The sequence below is a fragment of the Saccopteryx bilineata genome, chromosome 11 (assembly GCF_036850765.1).
Source record: "Saccopteryx bilineata isolate mSacBil1 chromosome 11, mSacBil1_pri_phased_curated, whole genome shotgun sequence".
Classification (NCBI taxonomy): Eukaryota; Metazoa; Chordata; class Mammalia; order Chiroptera; family Emballonuridae; genus Saccopteryx; species Saccopteryx bilineata.
Genome location: NC_089500.1, coordinates 13,349,464 through 13,375,672, shown reverse-complemented (window position 1 = coordinate 13,375,672; position 26,209 = coordinate 13,349,464). Strand labels below are relative to the sequence as shown.

At 43.1% G+C, this 26,209-nt stretch overlaps 1 protein-coding gene across 2 annotated transcripts in view; it reads left to right on the top strand.

The window, feature by feature from the left end:
* The first annotated feature begins 9,355 nt into the window (after nucleotides 1-9,355).
* MALT1 (MALT1 paracaspase) overlaps nucleotides 9,356-26,209 on the top strand; it is a 65,032-nt gene continuing 48,178 nt past the window's right edge. For both annotated transcript variants that reach the window (XM_066246516.1, XM_066246515.1), the window contains exons 1-3: nucleotides 9,356-9,782; nucleotides 17,276-17,442; nucleotides 24,814-24,935. In XM_066246516.1, the coding sequence (XP_066102613.1) occupies nucleotides 9,508-9,782; nucleotides 17,276-17,442; nucleotides 24,814-24,935 (564 nt within the window). In that variant the 5' untranslated portion in view covers nucleotides 9,356-9,507. The remainder of the gene's footprint in view (nucleotides 9,783-17,275; nucleotides 17,443-24,813; nucleotides 24,936-26,209) is intronic.

Sequence of the window (26,209 nt, the reverse complement as noted above, 5' to 3'; positions counted from 1 at the left end):
TCTCTCATTGGTGGTCAGTGACAGGAGCATAGTTCCCATTGAAATACTGGTCAGTTTGTTGATTTAAATTTACTTGTTCTTTATTTTAAATATTGTATTTGTTCCCATTTTGTTTTTTTAATTTAAAATAAGATATGTGCAGTGTGCATAGGGATTTGTTCATAGTTTTTTTTATAGTCCGGCCCCTCCAATGGTCTGAGGGACAGTGAACTGGCCCCCTGTGTAAAAAGTTTGGGGACCCCTGATATACAGCAAAACCTCATGAAACAAAACTCATTAGGGTCAATTATTTAAAAACTTAAAATTGTATAATATTTTAAATAAATGTTCTCTAAAAAAATATAAATAAATAAAAAATAAATTTTAAAAAAGCCTGACCTGTGATGGCACAGTGGATAAAGCATCAACCTGGAACACTGAGGTTGCCAGTTCGAATCCCTGGGCTTGCCTGGTCAAGGCACATAGGGGAGTTGATGCTTCCTGCTCCTCCCTCCTTCTCTCTCTCTCTCTCGCCTCTCTTTCTAGAAATGAATAAATAAAATCTAAAATAAATAAATAAATAAATAAATAAATGTTCTTTTGCTCATAATTTCCACTAGCAGCCTACAAAAATGTTTCAAAGGAAAGTTTTCATGGAGGTTCCTTTACAAACAACTTTAATTAATAATTAGCATATAACTAAGGTGTTCAAAGGCTTTACGTGTAATTTAAACCGTTGGGTCAACTACACATGCACCTTACTTTTTCCTTTTTCCTTTCCCCTCAACAAATAAATCTTGCTTGCATTTTTACAGAATACTGGGCCCATCCTCCTGAAATAACTATGCTTGTTCTCAACATCTAATTTTAGCATATAATTACTGTGCTACAATTTTGAGTTATTGGTCATTTAAATATTACACCTCTGCTCACACAAATAAATCTTATTTACATGTTAATTTGTTTAACTCAAATTACTCCACAACCCTGGAGCAGCAGACATCCTCGCGGCTGTCCTGATCATATGTTCTCTACCTTTTGGGACATAATGCCCTTCCAGTCAAACCTCAGGATGGAAGGAGAATTCGAAACCACCAAATGTGACCTCAGGGTACTACACCAAGGAATTCCCAAACTCTAAATGGACAGCCCAAGGAATGAATCAATTTTTGGCTCCCAATACCTAGCAGAAGCATCTCCTGGGGCCTCTCCATCAGAAACCCCAGGAAATCAAGAACACATCATCCTTGGAAGCATGGAGTAGAATCAGAGCTATTATATTTGACTATCTTTGCACCTGGATGTGCTCACTTGTAAAGGTTAATGTCATCGTTTACTGGGAATAGTCATAGTTGTCACATTTTTTAAAATATTAAATTATACCCTTATTACCCAGAAAATAACCATGCCTTCACTGGTTGGATTCCTTCCACTCTCTGAGTCCACCATTCCTGACCCTAGAAGGTTATTTCTCTTTGCTCCTAGCCCATCTGTAGGCCCTTTGATAAAAGTCACTAGAAAACTACAGAACTACATACACCAATATTATATAAATTCTAAGGTCCAACATTTTGCTTTGTCACTTTTTCCCATTTATATAATTCATCTCCTCTACAAGATCATAGGATCCTAGAAAACATGGGTCTTGTTTTATATTTTGTCCCCTGTCAGCTTTGTCTGAAGGGATAGCCAGGACCTGGAATCCTGAGTCCCCTGTCAATGTCTGCTTGGTTCCCAGGGGTGTGTCTGTGGAAGAGGGGCATGTTATGCAGAGGATATTGCAGACAAATGCACTCTCTTTACCACTGGGTAAGTCATTAGCCAAAATCCTATGATAGAATCCTACCTTGAAGAAAGGACACAGACTAATAGGGTCCACAACTTTCACTCAAGGCCTAGAGCAGAGGTGGCCTCCTCTGCTCTCTCCATGTTTCCTGTCTCTCAAGTGCCACCTGCTCCCACAATGCCTTTCAGTTGCATGTCTAAATCCCCACCCCACCTCTGGTCTAGTTGGCCTTGGTCCCAAATACCTAGGGCTGGAATGCCAAACAAGATGGCAGGATGCAGCAGGATGGGATAAGCAGACTGAGTCAGCACTTATGCAAAAGAACAGAAATACAAATACCAAGGAAGATAAAAGGGACAAGAGGTTGGCTGGAGGTATGTCGGGAGCAGTCAAAGGGTGGTGTGTGCCCTAGATCTCGCTGATCTTGTACAGGTAAACCGGCTCATCTTCAGGCACCAGCTCTGTGGTTCTTTGACTGGATGCTCTGAATAGCTCTGGCTCTTCAGAATCCTGCCTGAGCAGGTCAGCTCTGAGCCCTCCTGGGAAGAGAGAGGAATCCAGTGGGGATGACAGATTGGGTGGGAAGCAGCGCCCACAGTAGAAGCTGCTAGGAGCTGAATGCCTAGAACAGGGGTCCCCAAACTACAGCCCGCGGGCCACATGCGGCCCCCTGAGGCCATTTATCTGGCCCCCGCCGCACTTTCATTGGTGGTCAGTGAAAGGAGCATAGTTCCCATTGAAATACTGGTCAGTTTGTTGATTTAAATTTACTTGTTCTTTATTTTAAATATTGTATTTGTTCCCGTTTTGTTTTTTTTACTTTAAAATAAGATCTGTGCAGTGTGCATAGGGATTTGTTCATAGTTTTTTTTATAGTCTGGCCCTCCAATGGTCTGAGGGACAGTGAACTGGCCCCCTGTGTAAAAAGTTTGGGGACCCCTGGCCTAGAAGAATAAAGAACCTCTCTCCCTAAAGAGTGAGCCTGAGAGATGGATCTTCAGCCCTTTCTCCTGGGCCCTCTACTGGTCTTCTTTGCTTCACCCACTTTTAGCCTTATGACTCTGAAGAGAATCAAGTGGCCCTAGAGAATTTGGCCCTTTGAGTGTCATCAGACGTTCCCTTCCCGCTATGCCCTTGATTTCATCATTGACATCGAGGAGTTCTTGTTCTCCAAAGGTGGGACGCAAGGCAGAGATCCTAGGCTCTCCGTAGAGCAGCGATTTTCAACCTTTTCTTTTTTTTCAGGACCACACATAAGGTAATTACTAAGGGACAAAAGGTTATGAGGGGAATAAGAGGTCGAAAAACTCACTTCCCTAGAGCCGTGGTTGGCAAACAGTGGCTCGTGAGCCCCATGCGGCTCTTTGGCCCCTTAAGTGTGGCTCTTCTACAAAATACCACGTGCAGGTGCGTAGTTTAATAACAATGTACCTACCTATATAGTTTAAGTTTAAAAAATTTGGCTCCCAAAAAGAAATTTCAATCGTTGTACTGTTGATATTTGGCTCTGTTGACTAATGAGTTTGCCGACCACTGGCCTAGAGTAATGGTTCTCACCTTGACTACATACTAGAATCAGACGGGGAATTGAAAAGAAAAAAAATTTCCCAGTAACCAGGCAGTAGCCCCAAGCCAATTAAATAAGAACCTGGGTGTGAGACCCAGATATCAGTGTATTTTAAAACTTCCTAAATTTTCCCATGTGCAGACAAGGCTGAGCAGCCCTGCCCTCTGTAAGCCTGGCTGCACAGTAGAATCATCTGAAGGACTTTAAAACCTGCTGTTGCTTGTGGCCTACCCCAGGCCAGTTAACATCAGACTGCTAGGGATTGTGGCCCAGGTATTAGTATGTTTATAAGGTTCCTTGAGTGATGTTTGTATGTGGCAAACTATAGATAACATAAAATTTACCATTTTAGCCATTTTTAAGTATATAATTCAGTGGCATTTAGGTACATTCACAATGTTGTGCAACCATTGCCATGATTCATTTTCAGAACTTTTTCATCACTCCAACCAGAAACTTCATATTCATGAAACACTAACCCCCTACTCCTCTTTTCTAACAGCCCCTGGTAACAACCTCAATTCTACTCTCTGTCTCCATGAATTTGACTCTTTTAGCTAATGCATGTAAGTAGAACCATACAGTGCTTGTCCTTTTGTGATTGGCATTTTTCGGTGATTTCTGGGTTTATCCACATGTTAGTATGTGTTCTTTCCTTTCTTTTCAAAACTGAGTAATGTTCCATTGTGTGTATATACCACCTTTTGCTTATTCGTTCAACTGTTAGTGGATATTTAGGCTGTTTCCACTTTGAGCTATTATGAATAATGCTGTTAATGAATATTGGTGTACAAGGATTTGTTTGACTCCCTGCTTCCAGTTCTTTTGGGTATATACCCAAGGCGGATTGCTGGATTATACAGTCATTCTATGTTTAACTTTTTAAGGAACTGTCATACCCTCATGTGATTTTTATGCATAGCCAAAGATAAGGAACACTGGCGTGGCCAGCATCCTGTGACATTCTAAAAGAGGACTACTGATTGGTAGCTGCCAAATATTATTGAGTGAATTTCTTCATCAATTGCATCGTAGCCCAATGCAGTTGTTATTGTCACAAAGTCAAAAGACGATTGGGTGGATTAGTGTCATTAGTGCCCTTTTGAAAATCCCAACAAAGTGTCTCATGGCAATGAGAAATATCACCTCAACTCTAGTGCCTCCCTTCCATTGACATGTGTCCCCTGTGATTTGTTAGCACTGATCATGTCAGTATCAGAGTTTCTGAATGATTTGCTTTGTAGATAATAAATTAGACCTGGTTCAAGAATCTTTCTATCCCAATGCCATATCCATCACGATACACCTCGTATTATTCTATTGTAACACTAGTGCTCAACTATATCACCTTGAATAGGAAAGAGAGTATGTTAAGCATATGAAAGTCTTCCATCCCAGAAGGCTAAACTGTCTGCTGAAAGTCCCCTGGGAGCTCCTTTGTGAAGAATATTTTCTCCTGCTGTTCCACCAGTACTTTCTCCTCAGTATTTTCACACTTTCTTCTTACTGCCAATGGATTACTCGCCACTCCTTCCCCTTGTCAGAAGCAAAAAGTGGATTTAGTCAACTTTGTACTCTAAGCACTGTAAGGAAATCTGACAAAGACTGAAATGTAGTCGGGTATCTTAACTAGCTCGTCTATCTGGGTTAACCCATGCCTTTCATTGTCTGTGACTTGGCCAGTTTTGCAACCCTGAGATACAGAAGGTGTGAAAAACAGATACTAATATAAATAACACTTAGTTATAAGTAAATTCTTTCAGTAGAAGTTCAACTGCTAGCCATCTCTCATTGCAGAAGATGCCAGTTTTACATCTATCAAGCTAATCATTTCAGCATCCTCTTGGGCTTACATATTTATCTTGTTTTAGATTCTCCTTTGAAGTGGTTGTAACACCTTTCTGGTTCCCTTGTTCACTAATGTGTTAAATAAAATCTTTGACACATGTTCATAGTACATTTGTTGTGAGTCATGATTTTAACTTTCTTTAAAAAAAAAACAAAAACAAAACCATCCTATCTAAAATCTGGAACACCAACATCATCAAATGGTGGCCAGGTTGTGAAGCAACAGGAATTTTCCTTCATTTCTGGTGGGAATACAAAATGGTTCAGCCACTTTGAAAGACAGTTTGACACTTTCTTACAAAGCTAAACATATTCTTACCATACAATCCAGCAATTTTGCTCCTTAGTATTTATTCAAAGGAGTTCAAACTTATGTCCATACAAAATCCTGCACACACAAATGTTTTACAGTAGCTTTATTCATAATTGGCAAAACTTGGAAGCAACCAAGATGTCCTTCAGTGGGTGAATGGATAAACTGTGATACATCCAGACAATAAAATATTATTCAGTGCTAAAAATAAATGCACTGTCAAGCCATGAAAAGAGCCGGAGGAACCTTAAATACATATTAGTGAAAGAAGCGAATCAGAAAAGGCTGTACAATTCCAAAGATAAGACGTTCTAAAAAAAGGCAAAAATATGGAGACAATAAAAAGACTGGGGTTTGCAAAGGGTTGGGAGAGAGGAGGGATGAACAGACAGGGGAGAGAGGATTTTTAGGGCAGTAAAGATACTCTGCATGATACCATAATGATACATGTCACCATCCTTTCATCTAAACCAGCAATTTTCTTTCTTTCTTTTTTTTTTTTTGTATTTTTCTGAAGCTGGAAATGGGGAGAGACAGTCAGACAGACTCCCGCATGCGCCCGACCAGGATCCACCCGGCACGCCCACCAGGGGCGACCCTCTGCCCACCAGGGAGCAATGCTCTGCCCCTCGGGGGTGTCGCTCTGCCGCGACCAGAGCCACTCTAGCGCCTGGGGCAGAGGCCAAGGAGCCATCCCCAGCGCCCGGGCCATCTTTGCTCCAATGGAGCCTTGGCTGCGGGAGGGGAAGAAAGAGACAGAGAGGAAGGAGGGAGGGGTGGAGAAGCAAATGGGCGCTTCTCCTATGTGCCCTGGCCAGGAATCGAACCCGGGTCCCCCGCACACCAGGCCAACGCTCGACCACTGAGCCAACCGGCCAGGGCCTAAACCAGCAATTTTCAACCAGTGTGCTGCAAGAATTTTTAAAGCATGCAATACCTGATTATTTAGTCAGGGACATTGACCTCTTTTCCCTTATATTGTAAAAAATATTTTTTGTTAATTACAACAGCCAACATAACAACAGCAGTTCAATATGAATCAAAATTATAGCTATTTTTTTGTTAGATCGGTAAATAATGTGTGCTTTTGGTGCGCTGGAGAATTTTAATAATTAAAATTCTCCTTGAGATGAAAAAGGTTGAAAATCATTAGTCTAAATTCATAGGACGTGCACCACCACAAGTGATCCCTGATGTAAATATGAACTTAGGGCATTAAGACGGATCAGTGTAGGTTCATCAGCTGTAACAAATACGCCATATCTCTCTAGAGGGGGATGCTGATGACTGTGTGTATGTGAGTGCAGAGGGTGTAGGGGAAATCGCTGTACCTTCCCCCAAATTCTGCTGTTAACCTAAAACTCTTAAAAAAAATAAAGCCTAATAAAAATAAAACAAAATTAAAACCATCATTTAACAATATTTGGCACATAGCCTGGCACAAGGTAGGCATCCAATAAATCTTTTTTAATGACTGACTGAATGAATGAATAAAAGAATAAATTTAGACAGGTAAATGTATTCCTTGCCATGCATGATTTATTGTGAAGGAAGAGTATGAAATTAAAAGTTGGAATCCAAATGGGAAAATTGCCTTGATCCTTTGAGGAATGCCAACAAAAAAGGGGCTGTACAGAATGTGGACATTTTAGTGGCTGACAATGGGCTTAGTGGCCTCCACACAAAGGCTGAGTCAGAAGTCATGAAGTGTGTGGGACATGGAATAGGGTGATAGACAAGGAAATGCCATTTAATTCACAAGACTCCTGTTTCCTTTCCCTCTGTGTACAGATCCTAAGACCTGCAGGCTTTCTTCTGAGCTGAGTCATTGAAAACCTATCCAGATATGTGCTAATACAGGGGTCCCCAAACTACGACCTGCGGGCCACATGCGGCCCCCTGAGGCCATTTATCCGGCCCCCACCGCACTTCTGGAAGGGGCACCTCTTTCATTGGTGGTCAGTGAGAGGAGCATAGTTCCCATTGAAATACTGGTCAGTTTGTTGATTTAAATTTACTTGTTCTTTATTTTAAATGTTATATTTGTTCCCGTTTTGTTTTTTTACTTTAAAATAAGATATGTGCAGTGTGCATAGGGATTTGTTCATAGTTTTTTCTTTATAGTCCGGCCCTCCAATGGTCTGAGGGACAGTGAACTGGCCCCCTGTGTAAAAAGTTTGGGGACCCCAGCACTAATACATTGTTTTAGCTTTTTTTATTTAGTGTACTATCTAGAGACAAATTGCATAAAGGAAAAATAAATCTGTATGTCAGTTTCCAGATTTGTGAGTGTTTTGAAGATGACATCAATGGATTTCCATAGAATGAAACCACAAGCTTCCTGCCAATTGTCTGGATTCATAAAGATCTATGTCACTTTCAAATAAATAATGAGGAAGAACTCCCAAGTCTATAGACGTGCATGAACTTTTAAGGGACATAAAAAAGCCAGATATCCAGTCTGTTTTTCTCCTGTCTTTATACATACATAAGGGCTGGTATATAGAATAGGAAGCTGAATTACCATTCATTATGTTGTTCCCAAAATTAACATGTCAATTTTGAGAGTACTAATACACACTGCATTACTTCTCCCAGACCAAGGCAAACTTGTATCTACTCTGTGCCAAGCAGATTTATGTCTTTACATACACCAACTCTTTTAATTCTGGTAACAACTCTCTATATATTATATTTTCAGTCCCATTTTAACAGAGGAGGAAGAGAATTACAGTAACTTATTCAAGGTCTTAAAACTAGAAGCAAGCAGATCTTTCTGGATCCAAAGGTCGTGCACTTAGCCATTATACTGCATTCTGAACTTTGAATTTACAGTGATGAGAAAGTGTAGCAATTACTTGTGCTAAAATTTGGAGACTGTATATAAAGCAACTACCTTGCCAACAGGTAGTGAGAATTTGGGTGTACAAATTATTGCTACAGAAAGTCCTGCTGTCCTGTGATGAAAAAGCTAATGCACCAGAAATTGGGCCAGGAAGCCTTGTGTCTGGGAGCTACCTGATCACACTTTGTAAGTTGCTGCTTTTGTCCAAAACGACCCTTAAGTTTTCCGTGACGACCGTGAATGCTGCCGTCATTGGGAGAGCGAGCTTAGGTGCGGTCAGCGTTTGTTTATTTTACCTATGCTGGACGGTTCCAGAATAGCGCAATCTATAATGTTGCCTGCTTTGATTTATGAAAATTATGGGTGGCAGTCTGGCTTGGAAGGAAACCAGGCGATTCCTGGTAAAACAAACAAACAAAACAAAAAGAAAAAAACACACAAAAAAACAGTAATTTCCAAGATCTTTTAAATACACTACAGCTGTTTTTCTTCGTGTGAATTTTTTTTCTTTTGTCTAGGCACAGATTTAATGGCAATTTCCATTAAGTATCCAGACGTCCAGCACCACTTCTCTTAACAATGCCACACACATCAATCCCTAAAAGAAGGAAGCCTCCGCTGAGGTTGCCCAATGCGGGTGCTGGTGGCGTCGCCGGGCACACGCAAGTCACTGAGTCAGCGGAGCGCAGCCCCTGCAGGACGCGGCCGGGGGCCGGCGATGGAGAGCCGAACACTCCCTCCCTTGACGTGAAGCAATCCTCCTCCCACGGTCTCGGGAAGCCCCGACGCCGCAGGCTGCCTCGTCGCAGCGGAGCCGCCCGGGCGTAGTTCCTCCACCGCTTCCTCCTCCAGCGGCAGCCACCAGACCCTTCCTGCTCCGCCAGAACTCCACCTCCCTGGGTTTGAAGCGCGCGCCTCTGCAGGGCAGGGCGAAGGAGGCGCGCGATAGCGCGCACGCGCAGGGGCGGCCCCGCCCCCGCCTACGCCCCGCCCCCTCGGCAGGGCTGGCGCGGCCGGTCCACCCGGCTCCCCCCAGCAAATCTGTCTCCGCGGGGCGGGGAGCGGAGCTTCCTCCTGTGGGTGCGGAGCCGCGCAGCCCGATTCGTCCTTCCGCCCCTGCCTCCGCGGCGCCGGGGCGAGCGGAAGGTGCTGTGGGGCCGACGCCCGCGATGCGGCCGGCAGGAGCGGCGGCGGTCGCGGCGTCGCCGGCACGGGACATGCCGCTGTGTGGGGACCCGCAGCAGGCCCTGTCGCCCCCGGCCTCGCAGCTGCCTCTGGTTGCGCCGTCGGGGCAGCCGCTCCTAGCTCCGGGCAGCGCGACCCTCAACCGTCTTCCGGAGCCGCTGCTGCGGAGGCTCAGCGGGAGCTTGGACCGAGCTCCCGAGGGCCGCGGCTGGAGGAGGCTGGCGGAGGTGGCAGGGAGCCGGGGGCGCCTGCGGCTCAGGTGAGGCTGCAGGGGGCGCCGGGCTGGGGGCACCGGCTGGTGCTGGGGAGCGACGTGGCCGCGCGGGACTGTGCGGGGTCGGCCGGCGTGGATGGAGCGCCCAGGGAAGGACGTGGGGAGAATTCGGTAACCTTCCCGAGAGTTTTAACCCAGAAAAGTGCTGGGAATGCGAGGGATTGGAGATTGGACCCCGGGAGATTGTTCCCTGCGCTGAAAGAGAGAAATGGGGGGATGTTGAAAGAAGGGAGGCTCTCCGGAGACCATTCTGATAGGGCAGTAATTCCAAAGGTCTCTAAATGCAAACTAATGGCAGGTGAACACAGACCTGGGAGACCTAAGAAGAAGAAAGTGCAGTAAAGAAATGAGAGGGAAGGGTTTGGGGTGCAGGAGTTCATCATGAAGGTTGTTATGTAGGGAGAGAAGGGTGGTGGGAAAGACTGAAACTGAACTCACCTTCTTCCTCCATCAAAGCAGCTCGCTTTTTGACTTCACCAGGAACATTAAACTATAAGTGAAACTATCTTCTTATTACCAGGCTTGGAACTGCTGTCCTAGCGGTTCTTGAACTTTTGGTCTCAAGACTCCTTTTAAACTCTTAAGAATTTTATTAAGGACCCCAGAGTTTTTCATGTGAGTTCTATATATTACATACATACAATATGTATTGATATTTGCCATGTTAGAAAGCAAAACTAAGACATCTCTAAAGTATTAACTTATTTTAAAAAAACAAACCCATTCCTTGTTAACAGAAATAACAAGTTTCTGTAGAAAAAGAAACTTTTCCAAAACAAAAAAATGAGTAAAGTGGCATGGTTTCACATTTTGCAGATCTCTTCATGTCTTGCCTCGACTGCAGAGTGGGTGCTTTTATGAGCTTCTGCATTCAGCCTGTTGCACTATCGCAGGTCATGTGGCAGCATGTGCTCCAATGAACACTCCTCGAGACAGTAAATGAAAAAGATAAATAACATCTTAGTGTTATTTTGAAAAATCATTTTGACCTTGTGGATCCTGTGGAAAGGTCTCAGGACCTGCACAGAGGGTTCCCAGACCACACTCAGAACCACTGCTCTAAGCCATTGTTATGATTTTCTTCTGCCTTTGAGCCTCTTAGCAGTTTTTTTTTTAACTTCTCATATGACTAAACTTTGTCTTGTAATTATTTGTGTGCTGCTTTAGAAACTACTTGAGAACAGGAATCATTACTTAAGATCCTATAGATCAGGGGTCCCCAAACTACAGCCCCGGCATGCGGCCCCCTGAGGCCATTTATCCAGCCCCCGCTGCACTTCCGGAAGGGGCACCTCTTTCATTGGTGGTCAGTGAGAGGAGCACATTGACCATCTCATTAGCCAAAAGCAGGCCCGTAGTTCCCATTGAAATACTGGTCAGTTTGTTGACTTAAATTTACTTGTTCTTTATTTTAAATATTGTATTTGTTCCCGTTTTGGTTTTTTACTTTAAAATAAGATACGTGCAGTGTACATAGGGATTTGTTCATAGTTTTTTTTTATAGTCTGGCCCTCCAACGGTCTGAGGGACAGTGAACTGGCCCCCTGTGTAAAAAGTTTGGGGACCCCTGCACTAGATCATGCAGAGAACCTATCTTGGACATTCTAGAAATACTTTTTGAACTGAGAGAGGAGATGATTTATTCAAAATTACAGTTACTAAGTGCCTATTATTTGCTAAAAGTTCCAGAAAATGAAAAGATGACAACTAATTAGGTCCTATTCATCAGAGCTTAGTAATGGACTGTCATTCTAGAACATTCACAGATAACATACTAAATGCTATGTTGGGTGAGGATAACAACAAATTTTTATCATTTATTAAGCACTTAGTAGACACCAAATGTACTAAGGGTTTGCATGCATTTTCTACTTTAACACTCACAACAGCTTTGAGTTTCAGACATTTGAGGTTAAACCAGAGTAGTGAAGATTTGGGATCATTCAGCCATATAGAAGAGTAACAGTAAGAAATGGAACCGAGAAGTGCTAAGCTGGCAAAGTTGAACAGACAGCTGGCATATTTTTTTTTCTGTTCTGGGAAAATGCATTGTGTTTTTGGCTATGCAAAGAAAATTCAAAATGGTCCATAGATTTCTGAGTTTCTAGACTTAACACTAAGGGAGAAAGTTGTCTTCTTTGGGGGGTCAGATCACCAGGTCTGTGATTGGTTCATTTGTGATACTATCTAGTACTCTGGTTGGGGGTGGGGGGAAGCTCTGGCTTTTCTTGAAAAGGGCTCCTATTCTGTGATGAAGGAGAGAGAGGAGAAGGCTCCCTGAAGGAGCGTGGCTGAGGGAATCTAAAAGTAGTGGACATCTGACGTCAGCTGTTCGGTTTTCGTCCCCACGCCGTCAATCAGGTTTTGTTAAAGGCTACAGAATGATGTTAGCTTTCTTTAGGAAAAGTAACAGAAAACTTTGAGGTCCCATGTCTGGTGAAGGTAGTATAGAGGAAAAGACAGTTGGGCCTGACCAGGCTGTGACGCAGTGGATAGAGCGTCAGACTGGGACGTGGAGGACTCAGGTTTGAAACCTGCTGGCTTGAGCACAGGCTCATCCAGCTTGAGTGTGGGCTTACCAACTTGAGCGTGGGGTTGCTGGCTTGAGCATGGGATCATAGACATGATCCCATGGTCGCTGGCTTGAGCCCAAAGGTCGCTAGCTTGAAGCCCAAGGTCACTGGCTTGAGCAAGGGGTCACTCACTCTGCTGTAGCCCCCCAATTAAGGCACATATGAGAAAGCAGTCAATGAACAACTAAGGTGCCGCAATGAAGAATTGATGTTTCTCATCTCTCTCCCTTCCTGTCTGTCTGTCCCTATTTGTCCCTCTCTCTGACTCTCAATGTCTCTGTCAAAACAAAACAAAACAAAACACAGTTGACTAGCAAAGGGGTGAGAGGCAGCAAAGGGCATGCATTTGTGGAATCTGGAAATTAAGGGTGGAAAGTCTGATAAGAGACAGATGGAGTTTCATCAGACTTCCAGGATGCTGAAGGATAGTTCAGAGTAGGTTAGTTGTGGTGAGGAGAATCGGGCAGCTTGAAGGTTGGAGAATTGGGAAACTATTGAAGTCAGAAATAAACTGATCTAACAAAAGGTTAGCATTGGGAATTCTGGGGCTAGAGACTGACAACTGAGGGGGCAAGGTAAGCTGGTGATGCTTACTCTCTTTAAGAAGAAAAAAAGTTAAAGTCAATTCACACTAGTGGCAGGAGAGCACCTATAACAGTAGAGCAGCGGTTCTCAACCTGTGGGTCGCGACCCTGGCGGGGGTCGAAGGACCAAAACACAGGGGTCGCCTAAAGCCATCGGAAAATACATATTTATTCTACAATACATTTTTAAATAAAATATGTATTTCCGATGGCTTTAGGCGACCCCTGTGTTTTGGTCATTCGACCCCCGCCGGGGTCGCGACCCACAGGTTGAGAACCGCTGCAGTAGAGGGTCCTAAATGTGTTCTCCAGAGTCAAACCTAGGAACACCATCTAGTGTGAGACTCCAAATGGGTAACAGTTCCCAGGAAAGTGTGAAGTGCTTTCATCCGAGTCACTGCGTTCACTTCCCTAAAATCTCAAGTTGCCTTTTCTGTTTCTTTTCACTTTTTCTTTCTTTCTGATTTTGTATATTCTTCCTCAAACTGAGTGAGAGTAAATAAACCTCAAGAGTCTATTCTGAATTGTCCATCAGGTATTAGGAATCATCATAAATGTTTTCAGATGGTTATTGATGACTCAGAAGAAATCCTTGCATATAATAATTTCCCACAACCATGCACCTATGGGAAGGCCCTAAATACAAACTCAGCCCTAATTCCATTCCAGGCTGAGCTACTGTTGAACACTTTTTGCTGTCCGTGTAGATAGGCATAGGTTCCAAGTGTCTTGCCCAAGCGACATAAATTGTGGTGGCATAGAACATGGGAGGCCCACAGATGACAGAGGTTTCTGGAGGCTCTAAGGGCTGCCTGAAATCCTTGAAGAAGGGGGCTTAGCAACGGGGCTGTGGAAATGGACCAAGGAAGACGGTCAGTCCCTGCACACCTGCTGTGAAGAAGGTGCAGCCCTCAGTGCAGCCAGTCCTGCCTCGGGGGCTCTGTGATAGGAACGAGAAGGTGTGAAAGGCTGAACAACAGCCTTCCTCCTGTCCCTATCTCCTCAGTGTCTCTCTGCCAGGATTGCCTCAGGGATCAGGGATCTGGCTTTCTACCTCTGTCCACAAGTCACCCAGTCCCCTTTTGGCTATTAGCCTTTAATCTCATGACTTTGCATATGTTTAGGTTGATTACTCTCAATTCATATCTTAAGTCCCTATCTTTGCTTTGCACTCCCCAGTCATACGTGTAGAAGCCTATTTGCCATCTCTTCTTGAATGACTAGTAGATGCTTTAAACACGACATGTCCACAACATAACATAAGCCTCTTTCTCTTGCAGTTTTTTTGCATCTCAGTAAATGGCAACTACGTCTCTTCAGTTCCTGGTGCCCTAGACTTCTGAGTCTTTCCTGACTCCACTTTGACACAGCACATCCATTTTCTCAGCACATACTGTCTGCTGTTTATCCCCTGCAGTGTAGACCCAGGGTCCAACCTCTGTGGCTACGACAGTAGGGGAGACACCGTTGTCTCTCATCCAGGTCATTCCTGTGGTTGCCTCACTTCTCCCGCTTTGCCCCCACCCCCAGTCCATTCCCGATAGATCAGGAAGAATGATTCTTTTACAGCATTAAATCAGGTCTTATCCTTCCTTTATCACAACTTAAAGTTAAAACACCATTTAGCTACCACTAAACTCTTGGACCTGATATTCTACCCTGTCTCCTTTCTCTGCTCAATTTAAACCTGCTTTCTTACTTCTCCGTGAACACGATAGGGTCTTTGTGCTGCTGTCTACCCCGTCTAGGGTTGCTCTCACAGATGAACCAGGTGACTTGCTCCTTCACCCCTTCAAATGTGTGTTTACAAGTCACCCTCACAGAGAGTTCTTCTCTGATCACATTATTTAAAATTATCCCTGCCATCTGCCCTCTGCTCCAGCATTGTCTGTCCCTCTGCTTTGCTTTGTGTGTTTTTTCTCCATAGCACCTAAGACCATGGAGTAGATAAGAGAGAGAGAGAAATTGTGTGTGTGTGAGACAGAGAGAGAGACACACACACACACACACAACTTTTCTGGTAGACAAATACGGGAGGGTAGAGAATTTTGTTTGCTGCTATATCCTCAATAGGAAAAAAGGCTGGCTTATTTTAGGTGATTAGTAAATAGTTGTTGACTTAAGGAATAAAGACTCCAGAGACTAACTGTACCAAGAGAAGCACATGAACCTAAAAGCAGTGCCACGGTCTGTACCCTAAAGAGTGACTCGTATGCTTTATTTGATTATATGTTTTTAAAAGATAAATGTAGATATATTTTTAAAAAGCAAAGTCCATTTTGTTCAAAGTCTTTTAAATTAAATCAGAAATTCCAACTTAGGGCTGGTAGAAACCACTTCAAAGCACACTCTTACAGGAATGTAACTAAAAAGGGAAAGAAAGAAAAATTGGGTGTGTGTAAGCATCATCTTAGCTGAAAGCCAGCGCTCGTGAGGAAAATTAGTAAAAGGAAAGGAGATAGAGAAATTTGTTTTACCGCTCTGCCTCTTGTTTTGGAAGAGAAATCATTGTCTGCTTCAATTTGATCTTTATTTTGGGAGAAAAAAGGCAATTTGTTTTTTAGTTTCTCTGTATCAGTATAAGCATTAATTAAAGTATCACTTGGTTGCATTTGACACAATGGTTTAATTTCTTGTATCAAATCCTGATAACCTTTCTGAATGATAAAAATTATATTTAGCACCTTTGTTTTTATAAATCTCATATTCTTATTTTTTGAAAAATTGGCAATCCTTACATTGTCTTTAATACTGATTCCTTGGCCTGACCATTACGAGGACTAGTCAAAGAAATTTTTACAAAATAAAGGACCAACAGGCATCTTCAGTTTTTGTTTTTCCTACCACTGTAGTCACCATCATTTCATAAAAGAAAGAGCACTTTAACACTTTAAAATATAGGAAAGACAATCTTTAGGTAAAAAACACTCTTGTCCATATTTTTATCAGTTTACCATGGCTTCAGATTGTGCTGCCTCTGGGCTAATGTGCAGAATTTTGGAATGGATCTATATTATGAAGATCCACATTTAACAAGAATATCAAATATGTAAATTTAACTAGGATGCTTAGTAAAGAATACCTAGTTAATACAGTGATAGGAAGCCTTGGAGGACAAAATCAGGGTAACAAAATAGTAGCTATTCAAAACCCTTTTTAAGGTAAAGCTAAAATAGTTTCAGAAATAAACACAATTAAGAAATTAACCTTAATATTCTTTTGATATTCCTAAGTTTTTATTGTATAGTTTTTATTGAGTGCTTATTATTTGCCAAGCATTGTGCTAAATTCTTTTTACATGGATTACCTAATTTAATTTTAACACTCCTTTGAGCTAGATGATATTACTATTGAAATTATTTTGGTTGAATACATTTTTTATGAGATAACCAACTTTATCACAGAATTATATACCTCTTGGGTGACCATTATATAAATGCTGTGGCAGCCTTTTAATAAAACTGATAAAAATGAATGTGGATTGAAATAATTTTAAGTCACATGAAAGCTTGCTAACCTTAACTCTGCCACAGCTGTTTGACCTTCCAACAGGCGTCTAGGTTTTTCATTATGATTGGAATTCACTCAGTAATCATTCAGCTTTTAATAATTAATATGGACAAGACAAATTTAGGTATTGAGGGATTAAATATATATATTTAATATATATATGATGGGGTTTCTGTTTTCAAGGAGTACTGTAATCTCGTTAAGGCATCTTATGAAAGAAAAGCTCATGGTTTTTAGGCAAAATCATGTCGAATAAAACATATAGATCAGGGGTCTGAAAACAGTGGCCCATGGGACAAATTCAGGCCACTACCTGGTTTTCTACAGTTTATGAGCTAAGAATGGTTTTTATATTTTAAATTTTTTCTCACTTTTCAATATGTGTCAAAGATGTATGCTTCTTTGGGTCATCTTCTATTTTATATATATGCATATATATATATGTGTTTGTGTGTGTGTGTGTGTGTGTGTATATATATATATATACACACACACACACACACAAGAAAGAGTAGAGAAATACGTGGTCTTCCTGTTCCCTAGTCCCAAGGACAGATTTCTCTCATATCAAGTCTCTAGATTTCTCTCATTCCCCTGTAGTCATGGGAGCTGAGTTGGCCATGACAATAGAGAGGAATCCCCTGTGGTGGCGGAAGGAGGAAGAAAGAACAGGGGCATTCTTGATGTCATCGGTTTTCACCACTCCACACATGGAGATTTATTTCCTGCAACACCTATGGTGCCAAACACAGAGCGGGCATATATTGTATCAAAGGACATTTTTGACTTGAACTCCGTCTGTTGTTTTCAGTTGTCTGGACTTGGAGCAGTGCTCCCTGCAGGTCTTAGAGCCCGAAGGAAGCCCGAGCCTGTGTCTGCTGAGGCTGCTGGGGGAGAAGGGCTGCACCGTCACGGAGCTGAGCGACTTCCTGCAGACTCTGGAGCACACCGAGGTGCTGCAGCTCCTCAGCCCCCCAGGTGGGTTTTCCCCCAGCCATCTGCCCCACGAGTTCCTGGACACAAACTGGGAACAAGCTGTCGTAGCCAACCAGGTGAATTGTGTTCAATATTTTTGGAAAGGTAAATTATGGAGCCACATTTTCCCCAAATTTGACACATAGTAAAGAACATATAAAAAGCAAATAAATATAATGCATAAACACTGATTGGATTGTGGTTTTGAAAAATCTGCTATTTAAGACATTTTGGGCAAGTAGAACAATTTGAATATAACCTGCATGTTAGATATTGGGGAATTATGTGATAATGGTGTCATACTTCCATAGAGTAATGTCTTTATTCCAAGGAGTTGCATGCTAAAATATTTAGGGGTAAAATTTCTGTGATTTCTGTTGAAATAGTATAGCCAAACAACTAAACATACACATATTTCTTTATATGTATGTGTGTATATGAATGAGCTAAAGCAAGTATGACAAATATTTAGTGTGGATTTTGTGGTGTGGTTTTTTTTTTTGCCAACATGATGCTTTTAAATGTTGATGGACTCAACCGTATGATTTTTTTTTGTGGATATATCAATATTGAGTGAAGTGTCTCACTTCCAAAGTGAGATGTAAGGAATAGGAAAGTGTCCCGGCCGTCCAGGTGGTGTGGGCAGGGGGTCCGGTCCTCTCAGCCCTCTGTCGGCAGCAGCACCGCAGCCCTCCTTTCCTGAGTGTCCGCTCTGCCTTCACAGGTCCCTGGGCGCAGGGAAGTCAGTCGCGATCTGGAGGGCTGTGGACTCAGGACTGGATGCTCTCTATTTCACATGGTTTTGATGTATGCAATTTTTATTACAAAACAAAGTTGTCTGTAATTATATTTTTAAGTTAATGTAATTCAGATCTTAGTTTTCACTTTGTCAGTTCTGGAGTTGGGGGGCCAGGGGCACATGGTAGTGCTATCGGTAACACGTACCAGGAATCCCCCACTCAGACTGGCATAGGAGAGGGAGTATGTTGGTTCTTCTAAGTGAAAGCCCTGAGAGGAGGCGGGGCGCCACCCTGTTGCCTAGGCGCTGGTTTCTCTTCGTCTTTGCTGTCCCTTGCTTGTCACTGGCTGCCCTCTAAGTCTGACTTTCCGCATGGGCACAAGATCTCTATTAGCTGTGCCTGCATTCATCTTTGTCCCAGCAAAAATCATAAGATGCACCCTCGTTAACTAACTTTGGTCACACGCTGTCCCTGCACCTGTCGCAGTGGCCAGGGAGATGGAACATGCTGAGTTGCCTGGCTTAGAGCCAGGAGGAGAGTTGGGTTGAGTCAACTTTCCAGAAACCACACCAAACAGAACCTGTGCATGGGTGACCAAACAAAAGTGGGCCCGCTGGGAGGAGAAGAGGGGTAACAGGTGCAGGAAGGTAGCAGAAAAGTCTATAAATGGGAAGGACTCTGGATTGTAGGTCCGGAAACTTGGACTTTCAGAGTGTCTTCTGCTTTACAAGGCCTAATGTAGATGACAAAACAGGGCTCCTGTAAATGCCTCCTCTGTGTTGTGCACTGTATTGGATGCTTGATGTGTGTTTCTCATTGCAAAACTGTGGGGTAGGAATAACTAGTTGCTAGTGCAGACCCGTCTACGTAGCAGTGTCGCCTGGCCGAGTTCCTATGACGTGTCGGTTTCAGGAGTCCCCACGGAGCTGGGGCAGTGCTCCCCCATCTCCTCCCTTGATGAGGAGCTAACGTCAGTGGTCCCTCCCTGGCAGGAGGCCTGAGCAGAGGGGAGCTCTCCCAGGGGTCTTGCTCTCTGTGGGTGCTGACACCTGAGGTGTTTCTGCAGGAGCACCATGGTTTGCTTCTGTTTTCTCCCTACTTGGGCTTTTCTGCAGCTCGGGGGCGGGCCAGCTTGCCCTCAGTCTGGTCTTCCTGCACTTTGTTAGAGAAATGGCTCAAGTTTTCTGCTTGGATGGTGTCCATTCCCATTCCCATTTTCCAGCACTCGTTGTTTGGTCATTTCAGTGGGAATTAAAGGGGGGGGGGGGTAAATGAATGTGCTGAAATGATTTGAGCCAAAAGTCCATCATGGTTTTTTAGACCCCTCCCTTTTTTTTCCATTAAAGGATCGAAAATCCTGATCCCAAAGTAATCGATATTGGCATCTGTATCTTTGGCAAATGTAGATAAACTTAGATGTGCTGTTCAAGAAGTTTCTGTTTCGCCTGACCAGGCGGTGGCACAATGGATATAGAGCATCAACCTGGGACACAGAGGACACAGGATCGAAATCCCGAGGTCTCCGGCTTGAGCACGGGCTCACTGGCTTGAGCATGAAATCATAGACATGACCTCCATGTTCGCTGGCTTGAGCCCAAAGGTCGCTAACTTGAGCAAGGGGTGACTGGCTCAGCTGGCTGTTGCCTCCCCCCAACCCCCTGTCAAGGCACATATGATAAAGCAATCAGTGAAGAACTAAGGTGTTGCAATAAAGAATTGATGCTTCTCATCTCTCTCTTCCTGTCTCTCTGTCCCTGCCTCTCTCTCTCTCTCTCTCTCTTTCTCTTTCTCTCTAAAAAAAAAATAAGATGTAAGATGTTTTTGTTTGTTTTGTTTTTAAGTGAAAGCATTTTGAGTGCGTATTATAGGCTTGATCAGTTAGAGTTATATAGATCACAAAATGGCCGCCAAGGAAGTAATACCCTGACCTGGAAGTGGTTTAGGAGAGGCTAGACAATGAGGGGCATTTAGAGAAAATTAACATTTCACATGTAGGTTTCATTAGGTTAAATCTAAGGTTCTTTCCAACTCCAGTTTTGTGATACTGCCCTTTTATCTCATCCTTTATGTACAAGGTGCTTCACTCTCTGCCCGTAGCAGATGTCATGTGGGACTCTTCAGTGGCGTCTCTCCATTTACCCCACCTCTTTTTCTTTCATTGCACTTCACTTTTCTTTTTACTTCCCCAGTGAGCACACCCATTGTTATGGTTCTTATATTAATTTTATTTTTTATTACATTTTTGTCTCTAATACAAGAGCAAAGATTGTTGAATATTATTCTTTAGTATCCAAAATGACTTTTTTAAAAAAAAAAATTTATATTTTAAGTGAGAGGAAGGGAGATAGTGAGACAGACTCACGCATGCGCCCCAACTGGAATCCATTTGGCAACCCCTGTCTGGGGCCAATGCTCGAATCATGTGAGCTATTTTTAGTGCATGAGCTGATGTGCTTGGACCAACTGAGCCATCCTCAGTGCCTGGGACCAGTGCTCAAACCAGTCGCGCCAGTGGCTTCGGGAGGGAAGAGGGAGAGAAGGGGAAGAGCAAGGGGGAAGCAAGGCAGATGATCACTTCTCTTGTGTTCCCTAACTGGAAATTGAACCTAGGATGCCCATACACTGGGCCAACGCTCTATCCACTGAGCAAACTGACCAGAGCCCAAAATGCCTTTACTTCACATTTTATCTTCACGGTTCTGTAAAGGCACAGAAGAGTACTTTCATGAACATTTAAATTTTAAATGTGAGCAAGCATTTCTGTGGAACATGAGATTTTTCTAAGTTAATGTTTGTCTAGAGTCACAGTTACAAAGATAGGTTAGAACCCAGCTCCGCTAATACTGACCTGAACTCATGGTCATCTCCATAATGCTGGGAAATCTCTGGATTATTTGGGAAACTCAGTTGCCTCTTAGATTTTATTTATAAGGGACTTTATTCTTGTTTCATGAGTGACAGAAATTTTCAAAAGGAGGAAAATATCAAGAAGTGAATAGAGGCAAAAGTGGAATGGGTACTATCAATAGTAAAGATCAGAAGAAAGAGAGAGTTGGGAAGGGAGCGGTGACTGGGGTCTGGAAGACAGTGTCTTCACCAGGGTGTCAGGATCGTGGGCCATGTGGAACAGGAATGTGACGAGGAGCCGGGTTCAGCCACAGGAGATGCAAACGTAAGTCGGCTTGTAACAGGGACATACCTGGACACACTTTGGTTGTGTGCCAAAGGGAGATTGTTAGAGGAAGACAAGTGGTATTTATTTATTCTGGAACATTGGAGTGGTCTTCAATGATATCTTAGAAATTTTTGGAATACCTTTGAGGAAAAGTTTTAGATGGAAACTGATGGGAAGATTTTTTGTTGTTGTTGTTCATGGCCTCTGAAAATACACTGCTTTCAAAAATTAGGGGATATTTTACCGCGTCATATTCATTTTTGAAATATCCCCTAATTTTTGTGAGCAGTATAGATGCCCGGTCGTGGATCCCGCCGATCTGTTCCTGGAAGAGCTGTTGGTAAATTGCATCGGTATTTAAGTGCATGGTGAGAGAGAAACTTAAAGGCAGATTCTGATGAATCCTTTGTCAGGGCAGGAATCCCTCCCATCCGTCTGTTTCGGTGAGTGTTGAAGGCACAATCCCCGTGTTCTGTCATACCCGAGCACAGTCTTCGGGGCCTACAGGAAATCCAGTTACCTCTTTGACTTCTTCGCAGATGTTATCTGAAAACAGGCTGGTTTGTCAGGAAGCACTGCATTCGACTTTGAAAATGAGACTTCCATTTGTGTGCCCTGGGGCACCCTCCCCATAGCGCGGTGCTGTCTTCTCTCTTTACCTCTGCTCGGCACTGCTGACTGGTGGGCACCGTGTGGTGGTTACGGGCTGACCAAGTCCCTGTCGCACGGTGCTGTGTGGGCGGGAGGAAATATGTGTGGTTACAGCATGGGAGGTATTGTGACTTCTCTTCTTTACTACTTGCCAGGGGCGGTTTCCAAATCACATTTTTCCTTTCAGTTCTCAGACTTTGAAGCAGTAAGTAATAAATACCTGTATTTGCTAGCTTTTTGAAAATCGTTGGTACAGGACAGACATATAAACTTTGAGTTTGAGTGAACATTAAAAAATCATTGAGTCTTGTCTCCCACACAAAGGAAGGGTCCCTTTTAGAACATTCTGGCCATGTGGGTCCTTTCCAAGTCCTTTGTTCCTTTGCAAGGCACTCTCGGGAGAAAGCCTGTGTGTGTGTGTGTGTGTGTGTGTGTGTGTGTGTGTGTGTGTCAGAGACAGAGAGAGAGGGACAGATAGGGACAGACAGACAGGAAGGGAGAGAGATGAAAAGCATCAATTCTTCGTTGCGGCACCTTAGTTGTTCATTGATTGCTTTCTTATATGTGCCTTGCCGGGAGTGGGCGGTGGGGCTACAGCAGACCGAGTATCCCCTTGCTCGAGCCAGTGACCGTGGGCTCAAGCTGGTGAGCTTTGTTCAAACCAGATGAGCCTGTGCTCAATTTGGTGACCTCAGGGTTTTGAACCTGGATCCTCTGCATCCCAGTCCTACGCTCTATCCGCTGTGTTACCACCTGGTCAGGCGGGAGAAAGCCTTTTAATTTCCATCGTTCTCATCCCTTTTCTCTTTGTACAGTAGCAGAGATTATGTGCCATGTGTAAGCATGTAAGCACTGTCGTGACGCGAGACTGCTTGCTGCTGGGCACGGCCCTGTCAGTGAGAGAAGCTCACTGTGGCGGAAGGTGGGATTAGCATGGGAGACCCGTTCAGAGTCACTGGAAAATGGCATGTATATGAAGTGATCACACTAAGTATATTCAGTTTTTGTATTTAGCCTCAAAAATTAGAGAAATAGGAGTTTGGGATGACAAAGGTATGAGGGTTGTAAAGCCCAAGAAAACTGTGTTCCTGGTTCTGCCGTCTTTACAGTGAAAAACAATTTTGTCTCAGAGAAGTTAAATAATTTACCCAAGAGAATGTGGGTGGCCTGCAACTTACCGTCATTTTCTTCACTGTAACATAGATCTAATTAATATCTAACTCATGGTAATTTTGAAGGTGAGAGATCAAAATGCCTGGCAATGTGGGGCAGTCAGGAAATTGCTGCTACAGCAATTATTATTATGCATTCATTCAACAAATGTGCACTGACCACCAACTGTACTACCCTATGCCAGGCACGGTTCTCGGTGTCAGGAAGACTGGTGACTAAGAAAGAAAGACAAGGTCGCTGCTTTCGCAAAGCTTCTGTTCTAGTCGAGGAGGCAGACAGTCAGAAACCGGTTTCAGGTAATAAATGCGATGAAGACCACAAAGCAGGCGAATGTGACGGAGAACAGGGTGGGGGAGCAGCTCACTTAGAGAAGCTTCCTGAAGGAGCTGGAGGCTCTGCCCTGGAACAGAGGGGCTGGAGGGACTGCCTGCCGCGGAGGGCGAGGGAGGGGACAGGCAGCAGGTAGCTTGCCCTCTGAAGGAAAGAGCACCGGGGTGTCTGGAGCCTGGCAAGCAAGGAGGAGAATGGCAGGGGACGAGGACAGAGCAGTCAGGGCACGGAGGCCCTCGCCGGCCTCGGGAAGGAGTTCCGGTCTTTCTGAGTAACAGGAGGTCAGTGGAGGGTGGGGATCACAGGAGTGGTTGGGCTGCCAGTTGGAAGCGAGGAAACAGGTAAGCAGGCTGCAGGGATAGATCAGTCCAGAGCTGGTGGTGGCGTGGCTGAAGATCGTGATGAGACATAGAAGAGCTTAACAGACGGGACTTGAAGGTAAATCCCAGGTGGAGAGCACGGGAGTGAGCAGGAGGGATTCTGGGACAGCTGCTCAGGGTTGTCCTCAGTAACCGGACACATGGGGCTAGGCTGGAAACCCGTGCACTTCCCTGAGAGAGGGTCGGCCGCAGGGTCTCGTGGACGGTGGCCTTTGTTCAGGAGGCATTTGGGGCATGTTAGGTTCGAGATAGTTATAAGACATTCACATTTGAAATCAAATTGCCAGGATTCCTGTATTTTTCAGATTCACACCTGTTCTCTTCTATTGCTACTTAATTTTCTTCTTGTCACACCTAAACGTTGAATACTTATGGTTGTGTGCCTTTCTGCTTACGGAATAATTTTTCATTTTAATACTAGGTCACAGCATTGAGATTCAGATGTCTTTGCAAACATTTTTAGTGGCATTTCAACTCAACACTGTGTTACTAACAGCATACTAACTCCATTGACTTGCCAGCCATGTGAGCATTTATGAGCAGATATTCAAAGAGTTGGCACTGAAAACCACCTTGTGAGCCCCACCTGGCAGACAGCTTTTATAAGTGCATCCTGATTTCAGACATGTTAGAATGTGGAAAAAATATTTCTAAGAATTGAACAAGTATGACAAACAACACTCCCCATGGTTATGGGAAGTACAACAGATGAAAGTCTTGTTTCTTTCCTCCCGGTTTTACAAAGCCTGGAACTTCACAAGCTCATAACCTGGTGTGGAGGAAATGCGAATTGGGTGATTTATAACAAGGATGAATATGAAGGTTATTTCCAAAATACTTCTTTTTTTGGTTTCAGAAATATAAACAAGGAAAGCCCCTTTCCTGTGACTTTATTTACTTAACTTTTTTTTTTTTTCTTTTTAAGGCATAAAGATCACTGTAAACCCAGAATCAAAGGCAGTCTTGGCTGGCCAGTTTGTGAAACTCTGTTGCCGGGCAACTGGACATCCTTTTGTACAATATCAATGGTTCAAAATGAACAAAGAGGTAATTTTTTTAATGGCTTTTAATTCCTTTGTCATAAGATAAATGATAGAAAATGAATTATTGTTAGTAGCCTCAGTATGTTTTTAAGAATTTCGATCTGATAGACATTGCTGTATTCAATAATAATTATTTCACAAAAAAATTATAAGAAATAAGAAAACCAATGATCTCCTCTAAAATTGTGGAAAGTAGGGATTACTTGGAGCAACAGTGTTAACAAAGAGGAAACATCATCAGTATATTTTAAGCTATCTATAAAAAATCTTTACAGATTTTGCAGGTGACATGGAAGGCTAATGCATTATTATTTTAAGTGTTTCATGTACTCTAAAGATTTGAGCTGTTGTGAGATTCTGAAGTAGAACTCAGGTGGCTGGGTAGGCGGGCCATTTTTTTCTTCTTGTGGAAGTATTGTATTCCTGCACCTCCCAAGAAACAATTTAAAAATCACATATTGGAATTCTCTTTTCTTAAAACTTCTTCGAGCCATGGCTGGATAGTTCAGTAGGTTGGAACATCGTCCCAAAGCACAGAGGTTACTGGTTCGATCCTCAGTCAAGGCACATACAGGAACAGGTTGATGTTCCTGTCTCTCTCCTGCTCTCTTCCTTTCTCTCTCTAAAATCAGTAAAATAAACATTAAAAAAAAAGTTTTTCTTTTTTTTTCTGGTTAAATTTATTCCTAGGTACTTTATTTTTTTGGTTGCAATGGTAAAGGGGATTGATTCCTTAATTTCCCTTTCTGACAGTTCATTGTTAGTGTGTAAAAATAACTCTGATTTCTGAGTATTGATTTTATATCCTGCCACCTTGCTGAATTCATTTATCAGGTCCAGTAGTTTTTTGACTGAGACTTTTAGAATTTTCTATATACAATATCATATCATCTGCAAATAATGATAGTTTTACTTCTTCTTTTCCAATTTGGATGCCTTTTATTTCTTTTCCTTGTCTGATTGCTGTGGCTAGGACTTCCAGAACTATGTTGAATAAGAGTGGTGAAAGGGGGCACCCCTGCCTTGTTCCTGATCTTAAGGAGATTGCTTTTAATTTTTGCCCATTGAGTATGATATTGGCTGTGGGTTTGTCATAGATGGGTTGAGGTATGTTCCCTGTATTCCCACTTTGCTGAGAGGTTTTTTTTTTTTTTTTTTTTTTTTTACAGAGGCAGAGATAGACAGGGACAGACAGACAGGAACGGAGAGAGATGAGAAGCATCAATCATCAGTTTCTCGTTGTGCGTTGCGACTTCTTAGTTGTTCATTGATTGCTTT